This window comes from Trachypithecus francoisi, unplaced genomic scaffold, assembly GCF_009764315.1.
Source record: "Trachypithecus francoisi isolate TF-2019V2 unplaced genomic scaffold, Tfra_2.0 Lachesis_group3, whole genome shotgun sequence".
Taxonomy (NCBI): domain Eukaryota; kingdom Metazoa; phylum Chordata; class Mammalia; order Primates; family Cercopithecidae; genus Trachypithecus; species Trachypithecus francoisi.
In genome coordinates, this window is record NW_022681468.1 from 38,561,129 (window position 1) to 38,580,781 (window position 19,653).

At 37.7% G+C, this 19,653-nt stretch overlaps 1 protein-coding gene across 14 annotated transcripts in view; it reads right to left on the reverse strand.

Moving 5' to 3' along the window:
* The window catches only part of GPHN (gephyrin), a 791,686-nt gene extending 773,192 nt beyond the window's left edge, over window positions 1-18,494 (reverse strand). For 8 of the 14 annotated variants that reach the window (XM_033187698.1, XM_033187697.1, XM_033187683.1 and 5 more), the window contains exon 1: window positions 17,192-18,494. In XM_033187698.1, the coding sequence (XP_033043589.1) occupies window positions 17,192-17,255 (64 nt within the window). In that variant the 5' untranslated portion in view covers window positions 17,256-18,494. The remainder of the gene's footprint in view (window positions 1-17,191) is intronic. The other 6 variants (XM_033187690.1, XM_033187692.1, XM_033187689.1 and 3 more) reach the window with 2 other exon arrangements.
* Between the last annotated feature and the right edge of the window lie 1,159 nt (window positions 18,495-19,653).

The window sequence follows — 19,653 nt, forward strand, 5'->3', positions numbered from 1 at the left end:
ATACCATAAAAACCGTAGAAGAAAACCTAGGCAATACCATTCAGGACACAGGCATGGGCAAAAACTTCATGACTAAAACACCAAAAGCAATGGCAACAAAAACCAAAATTGACAAATTAGATCTAATTAAACTAAAGAGCTTCTGCACAGCAAAAGAAACTATCATCAGAGTGATCAGACAACCTACAGAATGGGAGAAAATTTTTGCAATCTATCCATCTGACAAAGGGCTAATAATCCAGAATCTACAAAGAACTTAAATAAATTTACAAGAAAAAAACAAACAACCCCATCAAAAAGTGGGTGAAGGATATGAACAGACACTTCTCAAAAGAAGACATTTATGCAGCCAACACACATATGAAAAAAAGCTCATCATCACTGGTCATTAGAGAAATGCAAATAAAAACCACAATGTGATACCGTCTCACGCCAGTTAGAATGGAGATCATTAAGTCAGGAAACAACAGATGCTGGAGAGGATGTAGAGAATTATAGGAACACTTTTACATTCTTGGTGGGTGTGTAAATTAGTTCAACCATTGTAGAAGACACTGTGGCAATTCCTCAAGGATCTAGAACCAGAAATACCACGTGACCCAGCAATCCTATTACTGGATATATACCCAAAGGATTATAAATCATGCTACTATAAAGACACACGCACAGGTATGTTTACTGCGGCATTGTTCACAATAGCAAAGACTTGGAACCAACCCAAATGCCCATCAATGATAGACTGGATAAAGAGAAGTTGGCACATATACACAGTGGAATACGATGCAGCCATAAAAAAAGGATGAGTTCATGTCCTTTCCAGGGACATGGATGAAGCTGGAAACTGTCATTCTCAGCAAACTAACACAAGTACAGAAAACCAAACACCGTATGTTCTCACTCATAAGTGGGAGTTGAAGAATGAGAACACATGGACACAAGGAGGGGAACATCATACACTGGAGCCTGTCGGGGGCTGAGGAGCTAGGGGAGGGATAGCATTAGGAGAAATACCTAATGTAGATGACAGGTTGATGGGTACAGCAAACCACCATGGCACGTGTATATCTATGTAACAAACCTGCATGTTCTGCACAGGTACTCCAGAACTTAAAGTATAACAATAATTTTTTTTAAAAAATGTAAATTAATGATTCCCAAACTTTTCTACCAAAACTTATCGTTGGCAATGATCTAAATTTGATTGATTCTCTCTTTTGGCATCTGATAGTTCTAAAAGTATCTTTTCCCTTTTATACATAATATTTATTTCCCTTATGCCCCAAATCATTGTCTATTTAACCTCAAACACATAAGGTTCTCATCTACCAATTTAAAGTTCCTCTACTACAAATCAACAATCATCTATGTAAATACTTTATTTTATTATCACTTTACCACCCTGCATTACTGCCCAATTTGCATAACATTTCAAACTTTCAAAACACCTTTTTAACTAGAGTACTTTAACTTTTTAACTATGGTTATAGTATCCCATAACCATATGGTTATAGTATCCCATAACCATATGGTTATAGTATCCCATAACCATATGGTTATAGTAACTATAGTTATAGTAACTATAGTAAAAAGTTAAGAACTTTTTTACTTTTTAACTATGGTTATAGTATTCCATAACCATAGTACCCACATATATGTATGTGAATTTTCTCCACAGGTCTTAACAAGCCTTAGAGACTATCAGAGGCAGTTTTCTGTACATACTTTACTTTAAACCTATATCTTAAAAATCTCAAATTCTTGCTGTTAGTTACCACACTACAAATAGCTTCTTCTAACTGCCCAAAACTTAAGCTGGAAAACAAGAATTTAGATCAAGCAGAACCCCAGTTCAGTATTGAACTTTAATTATGTTCCTAAAATAAGATAAAATAGTGGGAAAAGGGCATGGGGATACACCAAGATTGAGGTCAGATACCCAAAAGTCGTACAGGTTGCTTCTGTTGCCGTGTTTATTAAGATAATTATATTCAAATTTATTATAATACACAATAAACATTTCATGAATATTTAGTATGTGGACACACTCATTAAAAGTTTACTTCATTGTCTCACTTATCACAACCATCCTCTAAGGCAGGCATATCAGTATTATTTTCCATTTTACAGGTGAAAAAAACTAAAGCTTAGAGAAGTAACTCTAAAAACTTCACTTAGGTATAAACCCAGGTGGTCTAATCCAGAGCCCACCTACTATTCTGAGTATCTGTATGAACTTAAAACATAATATTGTTCATCAAAGGTATTGTGTCTTATTTTACAACAGCTTTATTTTAAATATATAATAGCAAAATAATAACTATTTTGGAGGGAGTGTTAAGTTGTTGTTTTTCAGATCTCTAGTGTAGCAACACATTTTAAATTCAAAAAGAAAAAGGTAATACCTCAAATACCCCTAAGTCACAATTATTCTTCTAAGCTTGATTGTGGGAATGTGTCATTACACTTAAGTTCATAGAATTTTTTCTAAGGTCTATATATTTAGCAATTTGAACCTCTGTAGCATGTGATATTGAATGAAATAAAATTGCACATACTGTGCAGTGGAAGTAACAGACATTTTCATTTACACTTGTTATGAATGTCTGTGTCTTTTTCTAATAATTTTTCCTGTTTGAAGGAAAACACTTCAGATCAATAATTTTGCTGTCACTAATAGATTTCAGCAATGATGGAATGGTAAACATGAGGCATGTTCCTCAGATTTGGGATTAATAAAATTTTAGAGGTGAAGGGGATTTTAGAGATCATCTACTCAACTTTCCATTTTACAAAAAATGATACTGAACTCCCACTGAAAAAAATCCAAAATAGAATTTCATCCAGTGTTCTTTCCCCACATAGTGGTAACAGAATCAAGACTGGTCAGTTTCTAGTCTCTGCTATCATAAATTTTTAGAATCAAATAAGAATATATTCAGTCAACATTTTAACATGAAAAAAAGGACAAAGAAAAAAAGAGGTGGTGATTAGGAAAAAAATAAATATATGTACATATATTATAAAGGTAAATCCAGGGTAAAATAATTTTCACAATAGAGATAACTGTAGAAAAGCCATTATTTCTACAGCAAAAAAAGTAAAAGAATAAATATAAAAATCATACACAGATTTCCAAGAGATCATCTGCAGAGGAGAGACTACCATTTCCTAAAAAGGTGTTGAACAGAACTCAGGTGTATCTTGAAAAATTGTTCAGTTTTCAAACAAATTTGGAAGCACTAGACTAAACAAAGGTTAAGAGGTTCCACAATTATTACTCACATCTTCAATATGTCTTCATATACTGTGAATCTCCAAATGGAGGGATACATTATGTAGCCCTTTCCACATTTATTTAATCATGTAAAAGCATTTTCATATAATACATACTATAACATCTCCCAGAACAGAATAGGAAAGTGTTGCCAGAACAAAATTTAGGAAACACTGGGAGGCAACATTTGTAGAAAAAAAGACTAAGACCCATAGATGATCATAAATTCAAAATAAAGCAACATAAAGGGCTCTTTTAAAAAATGGGTAAAATATTTCAATTATGTGTGTATTACTACTCTAAAATGTCCTTAGAGAACCATTCTGATATAGAGTACAAAAAAGTGGAGGTCAATCATTGTGAGTTCTCCTGATACATAAATTAACCACCCTTGACATCATAGGGGCCTGGGTTTAAGCCACTGATTGTCACACCCTAACTTATTCCAATTCTAATTTGAAACTATCTGCCAGAGGAGCATTTTCATGGCAGAAGCAGGAAAAAGAAGAAACAGTGACTGATATAATGAATTATATTCTTAGGGAAAAAAAGAATGAAGCAAAAAGACATCAAGACTTCAGTGAACCTCTACAAAAGAAGTTGTCTGCTTGCTCAGCACACTTTTCCCCTTTTAGTGACAGAAACTCCTCTCCTTTTAAAGACTTCCCTTGTTCCCTCTGCTGTGGTGTGCATGTGTGTGTCCCCCTCCAAAATTCACATGTTGAAACCTGACCCTCTACCCCACCCCACCCTGTGATAGTCTTAAAGAAGTAGAACCTTTGGAGGAGATTAGGTCCAAAAGGGTCCACCCTCATAAATGGGATTAGTGCCCTCATAAAAGAGGCTTCAGGGAGCCCTCTTGCCCTTCCAACATATATGGACATAGCTAGAAGCCACAGTTAAGAAGGCATTGTCCCTGAGGAACACGCCCCCACCAGACCAGATCTGCTAGTGCCTTGATCTTTGACTTCCCGACCTCTAGAATTGTAAGAAATAAATTTCTGTTATTTATAAATTACCCAGTCTAAGGTATTTTGTTATAGCAGCCCACACTAAGACATCCTCTCTATGTGATTCTGGTGAGGTTACCTATTTCGTATCCCACTCCCAAGGATGGACATGTGATACAGACCTGGCCAATGAGGCCTCAACCTCCTGGTTACGATGAGCTCCAAAATTGACATGTGAGTCATGCCAGGTGAAGGAGCATCCCGGAAGTTTATATACAAATGTCAGGAGAAAAAAAAATTTCCTCTGACTACCGTTTAACCAGCAATTCCATTACTGGGTATATACCCAGAGAAATAGAAATCATTCTACCATAAAGACACATACACATGAATGTTCACTGCACCACTATTCACAATAGCATGGAATCAACCTAAATGCCCTTCAATGGCAAATTGGATAAAGGAAATGTGGTTTGTATACATACACCATGGAATACTATTCAGTCATAAAAAAAAAAAATGAGATCATGTCTTCTGTGGGAACATGGATGGAACTGGAGGCCATTATCCTCAACAAACTAATGTAGGAACAGAAAATCAAATACCAGATGTTCTCACTTATAAGTGGGAGCTAAAAGAACTCATGGACACAAAGAAGGGAAGGACAGACACTGGGGCCTACTTGAGGGTAGGGGGTGGAAAGAGTTATCGGATAAGCAGGAAAAATAACTATTGGGTACCAGGCTTTGTACCTAGGTGATGAAATAATCTGTACAACAACCCCTTTGACACGAGTTTACCTATATAACAAACCTGCACATGTACCCTTGAACCTAAAATAAAAGTTAAAAAAAAAAGGAAATATTTCCTCTGGACTCACTAATTGGGAAGGGGAAAACATGAAATTGTCTATTACTATAACTTCTCAATCTAATCCTCCTCTATAACCTCACAATTCTGACTATAAGAAGAAAGCCAGCCTGCAACATACTCAGAAAACAGGGCACTGAAATGGAGAGTAAGAGTCCATGATTACATTGCTTCCCGATCGCATTATTTGAGTCCCTTAGATCTGCTCCTCCTCTGTAATCTACAGCTATGTAAGTTTCCCTCTTCACTTAAGCTAATTTTGATCTCAGTAACTATCATTTGCAATAAAGAATCCTAATAAAAGGCTCCTGTGTAACTCAAGAGATACATTCAAAAGAACTTGTAAAGCTAAAAAGCTAATACCCAATGAAGGTGGGAATATTAATTAATACATCTTTATTGGCAAGTAAATTATCTATTAAAATTTTTAAGTTAATACACCCTTGATCCCAAAATTTTACATATAGTAATCTTACATTATAAAAAACTTATAAACATGTAATGATAAATGTATAATATTATTATCTACAACATTTGTCTCAGTGAAAAATTAGAAACCTCGATGTCCATCAATTAAGGACTAATTAAATATAGCATAACCTACAATGCAATAAGATAGACCCATTAAAGTGGAAGATATATATAAACATCTTTGAAGATCTCTATGAAATAATTCTGACATGCCAAGGAGTACAATGTAGTAAAGAGCTTACATTCTACAGACAGATTACATAGATTCAATTTGCAGCCTGTTCGTTTACTGCACTAACTTGAGCAAGTTACTTAATCTCTCTCTGCGACAATTTCCTCAACTGTAAAATGGTGATAACACTAACATATTATTATGAGGATTAAATGAATTAACAGGTTCTGTAACAGGCTCTAGAAGGTATTTTACACTTCATAGGCTCTCAATAAAGTTAACTACTATTATTTTCACTAGTATGAAAAGATGTCCAAAATATGCTACAGAGTTAGGGAGTGAAGGAAGAAAGTGCAAAATACTATGTATGAGCAAGAACCACAATCTAAAATGCCTACCAAGGTCAGGCAGCCAACACATATTAAACAGAAACTGTGGGAACCTGGAGAACGCATGTCCTATCTTATGCGGACAGGAACTCTAAACAACTATTATCTGAGAAACATGTTGTGTGTTGCTGAATCTTAAGAAGCAAAAAAAAAACAGGGATTTTATATGAAATATCTTTTTTCAAGTGTTAGAAACAAATACTTTTTCTAAAATACAATAGGGGGCCAATGAAACATTGGTCAAATAGGGCCAGTGGTCCATCAGTTTGCAAACTCTGATGTATTGTATGACACACATACACATATTCAAATACATCAAATATATGACTGTACACAAAAGAATAAACAAAAAGATTTTTTAAGTGGTTAACACTAGAGAGAAACTAGAGAAGTAATGTGATGAGGCTTAATTTCCCATTTTACCTTTCTATGTTTTTACCTTCTTTATAACACATAAATACACTTTAATAAATTTTTTAAACTAATTAAAAGAATGACATAAGAATTTAGGAGCTTTCTTATTTGCAATTTTTAAAATGTTCTTTTATATTTTATATTGACATACAATAATTCTACATATTTATGAGGTACACAGTGATGTCTCAATACATATAATGTATGGTGATCAGATTAGAATAATTAATATATCCATCATCTCGAATATTTATCATTTCTTTGTGTTGGGAACATTCAACATCCTCCTTCTAGCTATTTGAAACTGTATATTACTGTTAACTATAGTCACCCTACAATGCTATACAAGACAAGAATTTATTTCTCCAATCTAGCTGTAATTTTGTATCCCATAACAAATCTCTCCCTGTATCCCTTTCACCTGACTCTTCCCAGTCTCTAGTATCCTCTGTTCTACTTTACTTCTATGAAACCAACTTTTATTAATTTCCACACAATAGTGAGGACATGCAGTGTTTAACTTTCCATTCCTGGCTTATTTCCCTTAATATAACATCCTCCAGTTCCATCCATGTTGCCATAAATGACAGGATTTCATTCTTTATGGCTGAACAGTATTCCATTATGTATATATATCACATTTTCTTTGTCCATTCATCTGCTGTTGGACACCTAGACTGAGTCTTTATCTTAGCTATTGTGAATAGTGCTGCAATAAATATGGTACACATGTCTCTTCCATATACTGATTTCCTTTTCCTTGGGTAAATGCCGAGTAGCAAAACTGATGGATCATATGGTAGTTCTATCTGTAGTCCTTTAAAGAACCTCTATACCATTCTCCATAGTGGCTGTACTTGTTTGCATTCTTATCAACAGTATATAAGAGGTCCTTTTCTCTACATCCTTGGCAGCATTTGTCATTCTTTGCCTTTTTTATAATAGTGATCCTAATTGGGGTAAGATAATACCTCACTGTGGTTTTGATTAGCATTTTCCTGATGATTAATGATGCTGAACATTGTTTAATATATTTTTTGGCCATTTGTATGTCTTCTTTTGAGAAATATCCCACCTTTTTTTAAATCAGATTGGGTTTTTTGTGGGTTTTTTGTTTTTTCTGGGTTTTTTAATTTTTTATTTTTTGGCTGTTAAGATGTTTGAGTTCCTTGTATATCCTAGATATTAATCCCCTGTCAGATGAACAGTTTGCAAATATTTTCTCCCATTCTGTAGGCTGTCTTTCACTTTGTTGGTTATTTCCTTTGCTGTACAAAAGCTTTTTAGGTTGCTATAATCCACTTATTTTTGCTTTTTTTGCCTGTGCTTTTGAGGTCTTATTTATAATATTTTTTCCCAGACCAATGTCCTGAAACATTTCCCCTATGTTTTCTTCTAGCAGTTCCATAGTTTCCTGTCTTACATGTAGGTCTTTGATTTATTTTGGGTTAATTTTTATACAGAATAAGAGGTGCAGCTCTAGTTTCATTCTTCTGCATACAGATATCCTTTTTCCCAGAAACAATTCTTAAAGATATTGTCCTTTGATCAGCAAGTGTTCCTGGGACCTTTCTCAAAACTCAGTTGGCTGTAGATATCAGGATTAATTTCTGGGTTCTTACTCTGTTCCTTTGGTCTATTTGTCTGCTTTTACACCAGTACCATGCTGTTCTGGTTACTATCACTTTGTAGTATATTTTAAAGTCTGATAGTATGATGTCTCCAGCTCTGTTCTTTTTGTTCAGGATTGCTTTGGCTATTCCAGGTCATTTATGGTTCCATACATATTTTAACTTTTTTTTTCCTATTTCTGTGAAGAATGTCATTGGTACAGAATGTCACTGATAGGACTGCATTGAATCTGTAGATTGCTTTGGGTAGTGCCCACTTGCAGTTTAATTCAAATGTAACTTCTACAATGTGGACATTAATTTTATGAAAGCATAATCGTTTCAGTTTAGACTATAATCAAAATGTTCTCTATAGACTCTTAGGTGAAAGTGAAGAGGGGGTGGGCACCACCCTGTAAATGTTTCTTCATCTTTATACGTCTGAAAATAGTATTTTTACTCTATTCAGTTTCTTCTTCTTTTTTTTTTTTTTTTGTTTTTTGTTTGTTTGTTTGTTTTTGTTTTATTTTGTTTTTGAGACGGAGTCTTACTCTGTCACCAGGCTAGAGTGCAGTGGCACAATCTCGGCTCACTACAATCTCTGCCTCACGGGTTCAAGTGATTCTCCTGCCTCAGCCTCCCAAGTAGCTGGGATTACAGGTGCACACCACCACACCTGCCTAAAGTTTGTATTTTTACTAGAGACGGGGTTTCACCATGTTGGCCAGGATGGTCTCGATCTCCTGACCTCGTGATCCGCCCACCTCGGCCTCCCAAAGTGCTGGAATTACAGGTGTGAGCCACCGCACCCGGCTCAGTTTCTTATTTATAAGATATCCAACAGTTCTTAACCACTAATTAGACTTTAAAGATTATTAATTTTGAGTGCACATTAATGTGTTTTTTAAAAGAACAAGAAATAATTAAAGGAAACATTTCATTTTTACTTAGCATTCAAACTGCACTTAATCTGTTTCACTCATAAATTTCTGGATTTTTATTAACATTTGGAGCATCAGGCAGACACATTTAGCCATGATCCTGAAATCGTGAAGCACTATACAAAGAAATAAATAAAGCTATTTATTATAGTAATACCCACTCATTTTCTGATGCCCTGAACCCAAAAGTGAAAATACATGCTTTTAGACCCTTACTTCAAATCTAACCGGATGTAATATCACAAATAATTCTTGGCAAGTTTATGTGGTTCCCAAGGATATAGTAGATTCAAAACCGGAAGAGGAAGGTGAAGTGGGTAAAACCTGAAAAGCACATACGTTATGGAAACATACTATCACGTCACAGTAACAGATATTCAGAAGAGAATACAGAAATATAATTGCTGACCAGGCACGGTGGCTCACACCTGTAATCCCAGCACTTTGGGAGGCCGAGGCAGGCAGATCACTTGAGCTCAGGAGTTCAAAACCAGCCTGGCCAACATGGTAAAACTCTGTCTCTACTAAAAATACCAAAAAAAAAATAGCCAGACATGGTGGCAGGCGCCTGTAATCCCAGCTACTTGGGAGGCTGAGGCGGGAGAATCGCTTGAACCTGGGAGGCAGAGGTTGCAGCAAGCTGAGATCGCACCACTATTGCCAGCCTGGGTGACAGAGTGAGTCGGTCTCAAAAAAAAAAAACAAAAATTTTGTATCAAAAAAATGGCTTGACATAAAAACAGTTTTGGTGCTTGTACTTGTTATCTATTTTAAAAATAAAATATAAAAGCACTTTATTCCTTGAAATGAAACATAAATGAAGCATTAATGTGTCAATACCCAACTTGACCGAATAATGTTTTCATGGTAGTGCTACAATATATGCTTCAAGACAAGAAAGATTGAACTGTCTTAATCACTATTGTATCCCTCACTTACCACAGGGCCTTGGTACATAGTAGGTGTTGAATACTGAATACATTATGTTTACCTTGATGGGTTCATCAAGGTAAACATACTTACCCCCATTTAAAGGTAAGGAAACTGTGGTAAAATGTGCTTATCTTGAAAGTGGGAGAAGAGGCATAACTTTTGACTTCTGTGTCATTTTGATCACCAGAATCGACATAACAGCATTTTCAGAATTTTTTTTACCTATAATTTCCAATTTTTAGTTTTTAAGACATCAAATTTCATTACTCTAAAATAATCCTCCCACAAATGATACCCAATTAAAGCAATATACAAAATTAAATACTCTAAAACATCTCAAACACACATCATTATAAATATCATCCTGTTACCATAAAAACATACCTTTTAAAAACTATTCAACCTCACTCCACCTACCCTAAACTATCCTTTTAGTAATAATAGCCAAGTTCTGGTTTACTTAAATGTTTCCTAAGGTACTATATAAATTTCATACCACCCAGTTTTTTATTAAACACCTTCTAGCCAGTTACTTCATTAATAGATGCTATGATAAAAGGGCACAAAAGAAGTAAAGAACATAACCACATGTCTCAAGAACTTTAAAATCTACTTTGAATAAGACATGTATACAAGAAACTGTGGCAAGTTGCTCCCAAAGCAACATACAAAGAGGAAGGAACCAAAAATGACTGAGTATCTCATCTGAAAATGCTAGGCATTTTCATATGTGTTACCTCTATTAGTTCTGAAAACTGTGTAAAGTAGGTATTGTCATCTTTATTTTGGAGGAGAAAACTGAAATTCAGAGAGGTTAAATGACTTCCCAAAATAAAGGGCTAATGAGGGTCTGAAATCCAAGTCTATCTGACTCCAAAGTTCTATCCTTTTTAAGCTACACCATGCAGCCTCCCACATATAGATGATTACAGGGTATAGACAACATTTATAAACACGGTAAGGAAAACAAAGATATCATTGAAGAGAATAATTCCTAGGAAATATTTTATTGACAAAGTGAGTCCTGAGCTGTGTCTGAAACCTAAGTATAAGACTGCTAATAACAGAAAGATTGTCACAAAAATTTCTAAATAAAAAATTAAGTATTTTCCTTCTTTGATCATTCTTCTATTTCTTATTCTCTTGCATTTTTACATATAACCTACCCTCCCCTATAATCGTTCCCATTACAAAGACAGAAAAAAATTAATTAGGTCTAATATCCTATATTTCTCCTTCCTGCTGGTCAGAATGCTAAAAGATAGAAACATATATTGCCATGAGAGCCTTGAAGTGATCTTAGAAACCAATTTCTTCATTTTAGTGGTAAGAAAAGCTGAGAGAGGGTTACATAACACACTGAAGGTTACAAAACTTTACTAGCCAAAATAGTATGAGAACATAGTTCTTACAGTGTTCTTTCTATGATCCAGTGCTCCTTAAATTTTTTGCCACAAAGTGCCAATAATACAGAAGAATGATGAGATCTGGAGCTCACTTGAAATATAATGGGTTCGCTTGAAATTTCTTTGAAGTTTCTAATTTCATCTTAAAGCCTCACATAAATTCTATACTTTGTGCCTAATTTACTCATGATTATCTTCTCATTAAAGTTATTTAAATTAATACCATCAAGTAAAATTGGTACTTAAAAAATTATTATGTTTGTTTCCATGGCTTAGATTCTAAGCCTTATAGTATCCCTTGACACAATGTCATGTACTTCAGTTTGAGAAGAATGCCCCAATTATGGTGACAATTCCTTCATCATATTTCATTCCCTTGCTGCTTTATTTTCCAAATTAAGAATTCTTTTTAAACCCAATTACACTCTTTCAAAATGTATAAATACTGACAAAGCTACTGTTAAAATTGTTGGGTGTGTTTAAACACAAAATTTTCAAGAAGCTCTACTTAGTTAAAATTAATTGATGAAATACCATTTAGTTTATAAATTCATTAAAGAACCTGGATAGAACTTCTACTTAGCAATACTTCATTAAACATTTCCTTTTTGAGAGATCACTCAAAAAAAATTTTTAATGAAAGTAAGATTACATGCCATTCATATTAACTACAGTACCAATTACTTTTAAGTAGGTTAAACAATCTTTTCTTCTTCCTTGGTATTTATCTTCTCTGCCCAGATGTGAAGGAAGAAATCCTTTGTGGTTTCACTACTTTCTTTTTCAGGTTTTTTTTTTTTATACATTTCAAATTCCAAATATGCTTCATTATTCTTCAATCCTATTTACAGAAACAGTAATAGATTTTATCTATTTTACTGATTGTTTTTAAAAACACTCTGTTCAACTTACGAATCTATCACCAGTAAGAGTAAAAATAGACTCTTATTCATCACTTCCTCCCTAAAAACATACTATTGATTTTCCACCAAATGCCTGTTTGAAGTCAAATAGTCTTATGTGTTTTTAATATATTTAAAACTCTAATTGTATAGCAACTAAGACTTTTTCAAATCTTTGGTCAGTGATGATAGTATTAAGTATATTCACTTTGAAGTCAAATCGTCACATGTGTTTTTAATATAGCTAAAATTCTTCTTGTATAGTAACTAATACTTTTTCAAGTCTTTGACCAATGATAATAGTACTAAGTACATTCATTAGAATTTAATTTAACATTTTCCTACTTTGACTAAACATTTAATTCTCTAATACATTGCTTCCAACAAAAAATTCACAAAATAACAATCTAGTTCAAGAAATAGGATTCCTTTCAAGTTGTATAGATCTATATTAAAAACACATCTGGAAAAAAACAGCTAAGTTTGCCAGAACACACAATTCCACTTAGTAGGCTTTAATAGTAATTTGCCTACTTAATGACATCTATTCTCAAAACAGATATATGTATATATCCTTATCAATAAATGGGCTTTTCAGGAAATAATACTGACACATAATATACCTGAATAGGTTTCAAGAACGTAAAAATGTAAATGTTTCAACAATTACAGAGTTATAAGGGTAGCATCTGCTTGGCTTAAACTTTTTTTTGAATATTCTGAATGACTTCATTTATGAATAACTGAAATACTCCCTACATGCTACTGTAATATTTTGATGTTCTAATTTACAATTAGTCTTTTAACTAATCTCTAGTACCTAGTCTATTTGTTCCAATATCTCTTACTGAGTTCAAATCAACACGTTAGTGCAATTAAAATGTATATTACTACAGCAAAAATATGATTTTTAAAAATGCTCTTTCCCAAAAATTTGTACCTTTTTCTCATTCATGCCACTATTAGTGACAATTTAGGTAATGGATTATCATCTTTGGCTAAGTGCCTTGGTATCAAACATTAGCTGTAGCTAACTAATATGATATCAAGCAGCCAATGGGATAATCTACATGATTCTACATGATATACATACATGTAGTCATTATTTTCCTGGTAACGTTTCTGTAGAGCTTTTCACAGTGGTAAAACTAATATGCTGCTCTGACAAACAGCTTCTTTCAAAATAGAAAAAAAGTATATGAAGAGTGACACATTCCAGATATAGTAAGTCTGCTGTGTAGCTAGTAAGATTGACTTTAAGTATAATTACTACTAAAGCTGTTAGAAAAAAATTCTACATCTGCACCACATCTTGTTTCTAGTTTTGTAGTAGTAGATACTTGTTCATTTGCTTCATGTTACTCATTACCACATTACCTTTAGTCTCTTCTATAAATAGTAATAGAAATAGAGAACATTAGACACAGAAATATTTCAAACTAGACCTTAGGTCACCAAATACCATGTGACTTTCATTTCTGTCAAGTCAACATAAGACAGTTTTGAACAAAGATATTGTTCTTAGAGATGGACAGTAACATTCAACATAAAATGTTTCCACATACAGCCTATTTTACATACATACATGTTCTCATTTTCCTGATTTAAAAAAATTAGTATAACTAGAATATCCGTGTTACATTAATTATCATAATCTCATTTTCAAGTGCTTAATAATTCAAAATAATGAAGCAAAAAATGCTTCTGCTAAATATTTCCCTTTCTACCATTATTCTTTCATAAACCTAATACAATTAATTTATTTGATGAGAAGTCTCAACAGACTATGTATTAAATTTGCCAAATTCATAACTGAAATGAAGATAACAAAAACATCTAATGGATGAAAAGTTTCAGAGAACAAGTATCTTTCAACAAGTAATAAAAAATGTCACAAAGAAGTCAATTAAAAACTTTAGAAATGACAATATGATTTCACAAAATACTAAGTAACATATTGTAAAATGTGTGTGTGGGTAGATCACACTTTCCACTATATTTGTAAAACAGATGTAGATAAAATACTTAAAATTAGTATTATGAAGCATGCCAAGGAGATTTTCTAAAAGAGGCCCTCCACCTTTTAAGAGAGCCACAAATTATAATTTACAAAAACTACAGTTCAACTCAACTTTCTTAAGTATGAAATCACAATACTTGAGTTCAGTAAAGAATAATTCTACATAGTAAACTGCAAAACCTGAAGTTCTAGAATACACAAATTTGCATAGCACAGCTTCATTTTTCTAAGTTCTTTCCTCAAAATCATATATCAGGCAAGACCACAGAAATTAAGCTGTTGATAATGAAACCCACTAGTTACAGACTTGAGAAAAATCAGTTTTCTTTCCTCTCTATCACAGTAGACAATATCTGTATCAATAACTTTTCAAGAAAAAGCCTGTTATTTCTGACTTCAAATATACATGTTATCATCAAAACCTACTTTCCTCTATTATCACTTTTTCCAAATTTGTAGTTGCCTTTTCATTCCTTCAGCTACATCCTTGTTCCTGGCCCTAGACTTTTCCCCCTAGACTACTGTACCTCATTCTCATGATAGCTTCCCCTGATTGTCTTTAATTCCACTGTCAATGTTAATGTTATCTTCTCTCTGACATTTTACCTATGCCACCTACCTATTCCACTTGAGCTTTTCAAGGCCTTTATATTACATTTTTATTCTGCTCAGGAGCCTCATCATCAACTACATATTTATTTATAAAGTGGCAGCTGACTTTCAACTCCCCTTAAAATTGCCAGTTTCTTCTTGACTCTAGCAAATGTATTAAATTCTCCCTTCAGGTAGTCATATTTGCTCCTAATCCATCTGAATATGGAATTTCTTTTGCAGTTAACCCCAAACTCATAGGAAATGTATTTAGAAAAGTTTTGCACAATAATTACAAGCAATGTTTCTTGAGTTGTTTGCCTATCAATGTTATCCATATCAGACTGTAGGGACACGAGATGAGGGCTGCATCTTTCAAAGCAGTCTGTACAACACCTACCTGCTATGTCACTTCACAAAGCTAAGATGATTCGTTAAATGAAACGATTATTTAATGGAAAGCTTAAGCAGAAATGTTTATTTTAAAAATATCTCTACGGTTTAACTTTTAAACATCTACGGCCTTTTTTATTTCCACAGACAACTGACATATTTTGGTTTCTCACTACTCTATTAATTGTTAAAGAATGGCTAGAATTTAAAGTGCAAGTTGAGGGTAGATAAAGGACATACACTTTCATATCCCATCATTAGATTATTCGAAAATTGGCAATGTCAGCTCCAGGAATTCTGAAATACAACTGAATCTTCACATAACCAAACAGTTTCAGGACCAAAAGAACAGAACAGCGTACCTTTCTGATTTGGGGGTTCCCTTTTCTGCAATTGGTTTAGACTAGTTTCACTACCAAAGGGTCTTTTGATTAGGAAAATTCAATTAATCACCATCGATATACGGAAAGAATACCAGGGAAAGGTAATCCTTTACTTAAAAGAGAGAAAAGGGGGCTTTGGATATCACCTTTTCATAAAATTCAGCAACTAAATTAAGCTTTGCACTCAGTATCTGCCGGCAGCCTCAGACCTTTTTTTCCTACCTAATAATAAAAGCAAGTCTTACTCAATTTAGTCCCTTCTCGAGCACCGTCTCGACCTGTCAGAATTTGGCAGTTAAAAAAAATTTTTTTAAAAAGAAGTAAGGGAAACACTAGGATTCCCGTCCACATTGCTTCTTTTTCCGAAATCACATCACTGAGTCTTGGACTTCCTTCACTCTAAACTAAGCCCTCAGATTCCAAATATAGTTCTTTAACCCCCGCCACGCCACTCAATTACACATAAACCTTGCCAACTACAGAACCACAGCAGAAACCCCTACAAATCGGCTAGCCGTTCATCTTGGAAGTCATGCCCTGCAGCCACTGCCGATCGCCGAACTGACGGATATTAACCAAATTCAGCGCAACGGAATCAGACATGCAGAGCACACACGGCTTTCGCGACGGAGGGAAACGCGACCCGGGAAAAGTGCGCTCCTCACCAGCCTCGGGACGCTCCACCGGGGTGGGGGTTCCCAGAAAGGAGGGGGAGAGGAGCCCGAGTAGGGGAATCCTGCCCTCTCAAGTAAAAAGAGCTGGATCCCCCGGCCGCAGGCTGCAGCCAGTCCTCGCTAAGGCAACGACGAGGCAGAGGGCCCTTTGCTCGGAAAGGCAGAAGGCAGACACTTTCTGAGGTCCGGATCAAGCCGATCCCCCATCCCCCGAAGGAGGCGAAGGGTGCCCCATGGGTGGCTGAGGGGATGCCCGGCCCGCGAGGGACAACCCGAGGAGAAGCAGTTTCATCTGATTAACACCTGAGTCGCGTCCGGGCAACCACAGCTACTGGCGTGGGGCCGCCCGGGTGGGGGAAGGGATGGGGAGGAAGGGGGTGGAGATGGGATTCCCCCCTCTCTCAGAAGAGCACTAACGGAGGATGCGTCCGGGCCAGCGGAGAGCGGCATGCTTCAGACTGCGGAGCCGGGATCCCGCCGCCTGCACCGACAGCGCGGATCCCGCAGCGCCCTCCGCACCGGCCCCTCGGTCCCCGGGGGCCCAGGACTTTGTCTCCGAAGGCGCTGGGGCCTGACATCCCACGGGGTCGACCACGGCTCTGGGGGACTGGGTAAAGGGACCCGCGGGAACACCCCCAATCTCCGGCGGTTCTCAGCGGTTGTAAAATGCACCCCCGCGGTTCCCTTCTTCAGCTTTCCCTCCTCCCGAGGCCGCAGAGAAGGGCCATCACAGGCTAAAAGCCTAAGGCAAGTCAGGGACTGCAGCCTCATAGGTCCCGTACCTCCTCCCCCGGTTACCTGTAAGGACTCCGACACGGATTTGATGGTCGTGGTTAGTAAGGATCATTCCCTCGGTCGCCATGTTTCCCAGCGCAGTCACCGCACTGACAGGAGCCGGGAGAAATTGGAGCCCGGAGCGCGCGGGCCGGGAGCGCGCTCGCCGAGGAGAGCGCGAGAGCTAGAGAGCCAGGGAAGCGCGAGGAGAGCGGGGAAGGAGTGGGAGGCCGTAGAGTGCTCGGTGGCCTGCGTGGGGGAGAGGCCGCGCTGGGAGTGCGCGGGTCCGCGGGAGGGGGCGGAGTCAGGGCGCGCGACCCCAAGTCCAGCAAGAAGGAGGAGAGCTGGGGGGGTCGGTGGCCGCACGGGGAGAGCGCGCGGAGGCGGCGGAACGAGGCTGGAGAGGTCCGGCCGCTCTGCGGAGCGCGAGACCCAAGGCAGCTAGATGGCAGGACTGAGAGGAAAGGAGAGCACACGCTCTGGAGGTTGCGGGGGCGGACTCGGGGACAGGGGCGGAGCTACACCCTGAGGCGTGGAACTCGTGGAGAGTGAGGGGAGGAGTGAGGGCTCGGGTGCTGAGTACCGGGAGCGGGAAGGAGCGGGCCCAGCCTGAGTAGGACCGCGGATCGCTCCTGGGCGCGCTAGTAGCCCGGGATTGGCTGAGTGAACGCGGAGCGTGTGCGCGCGAGGCACGAACGCAACCTCGGCCGGGCTCCAGACAGAAGCAATCCCCTGCCGAGCCTGATACCTCGTCGGTTGTCCGCGCCTTCGGTAGGCTGTGGCCGGCGGGCCGGCCTTCTAAGGGGACCGCGGGAGGAGCGACACTGGCTCAGCACGCCGGGCCCCGTCTTGCAGCCTTCGGGAGCGGCCGGCCGCCCCACTGAAGGCGCTGGGGAACCTAGAGGTGCCGTAGAAAGCTGCGTGAGTGGCAGAACGGCGGCCACTATGATAGAGAGCCCGCCGTGGGCGAAGAGGGAGGTATCCCGTCCCGCCCAGTGTTAGCCGCTGGCTTCCTCAGTTGGCTCTCCCTTAAGGAAGATTTCCGCTTCACCTGTGCTTTAGGATTCCATCTCCCGTCAGTGCCTACAAGACGATCCTCACAGGCGAAGCTTAGGAGTCTGAGGCAGGGCAACTGGAGTGGAGACACCTGGCTTCTCTTCCTCCTGCTGTCCCACGGTTTTATGGCCTTAAGCCTCTTCGCCATGAGCGCTGCTTTTAGGTGTAAAGCATCTATCTCCTTAGCGAACGAGAACGTGTTCCACCTGAATCACAGTCCATTGCCGCAGAGATTCTCATTTCAGTATTCGTGGAATGTGAGATTACCATGAAAATAGCTTTTGTTGCCATTAATTTCCATGTGCCTTTCATGAAACGTGTTATAATCACCTGTAGCTATTCTGCGTTAGTTTCTTACTATCTTTCTGGACCTTTCAGCTTCTGAATTTTAAAAAGTTATATGCGTGTGTGTGTATACACACACTCATATGTATATATTTTTTCTTCTTAGCTGTAGTAAACCTGGAGGCATAAAAGTGAAAAGCAAAGTGAAACATGTATAATATCAGTGTTTATACACAAATTTCAAAGTCACTTTGATTGTTTTGTTTTGTTTTTTGATCCGGAGTCTCGCTCTGTCGCCAGGCTCGAGTGCAGTGGCATGATCTCGGCTCACTGCAACCTCCGCTTCCCGGGTTCAAGCAATTCTCCTGCCTCAGCCTCCCCAGTAGCTGGAACTACAGGCACGCGCCACCACGCCCAGCTAATTTTTGTGTTGTTAGTAGAGACGGGGTTTCACCATGTTGGCCAGGATGGTCTAGATCAAGATCTTGACCTCGTGATCCACCCGCCTCGGCCTCCCAAAGTGCCGGGATTACAGGCGTGAGCCACCATGGCTGGCCAATTATGAGAATTTTGTTGTTCCGTTGGAACATGAAATTACTCATCCTCTGAAGATTCACGTGCTTATGTATTTCATTTTAAATAATGGGGCCTACAAAGTAGATGGTGGATGGAATTGAAGTGGGTAAAATAAATTAATGGTTTTTTTGCTTTTGTTTTTAGTATGTGTATTGCTAGTATTTTTGACAGTGATTGAAAATTTAAGCCAGGTCATGAACTCATTTCCTCATTGTCACCTTAGATCCTGGTGGCCAACGGGTTGTTAACTAGTTTTAAATGAGAGATAAAGATGAGAAAGTATGTCCAAGAGAATGATTTCCTTTATCTCAAGCTAAACATGAAAAGCAAATAGTTGGTTATATTGTTATCTTTCTAACCTATCTTTATTCTCTGCAACACACTCTAAATGATTAGAAAATACCTTGAGCTTATCATCTATCTTACGTCTATCTTATACGTAAGGTCTAAACCTGCCCATTAACAGGTTGTGACCTTAAACAAATTTGGGCCTTTTCCTTCATCCTTTAAATAAGGTGGTAGACTAAGTAAGTACCTTTTAAGTATAGTGGTAGACTAAATAAGCACTC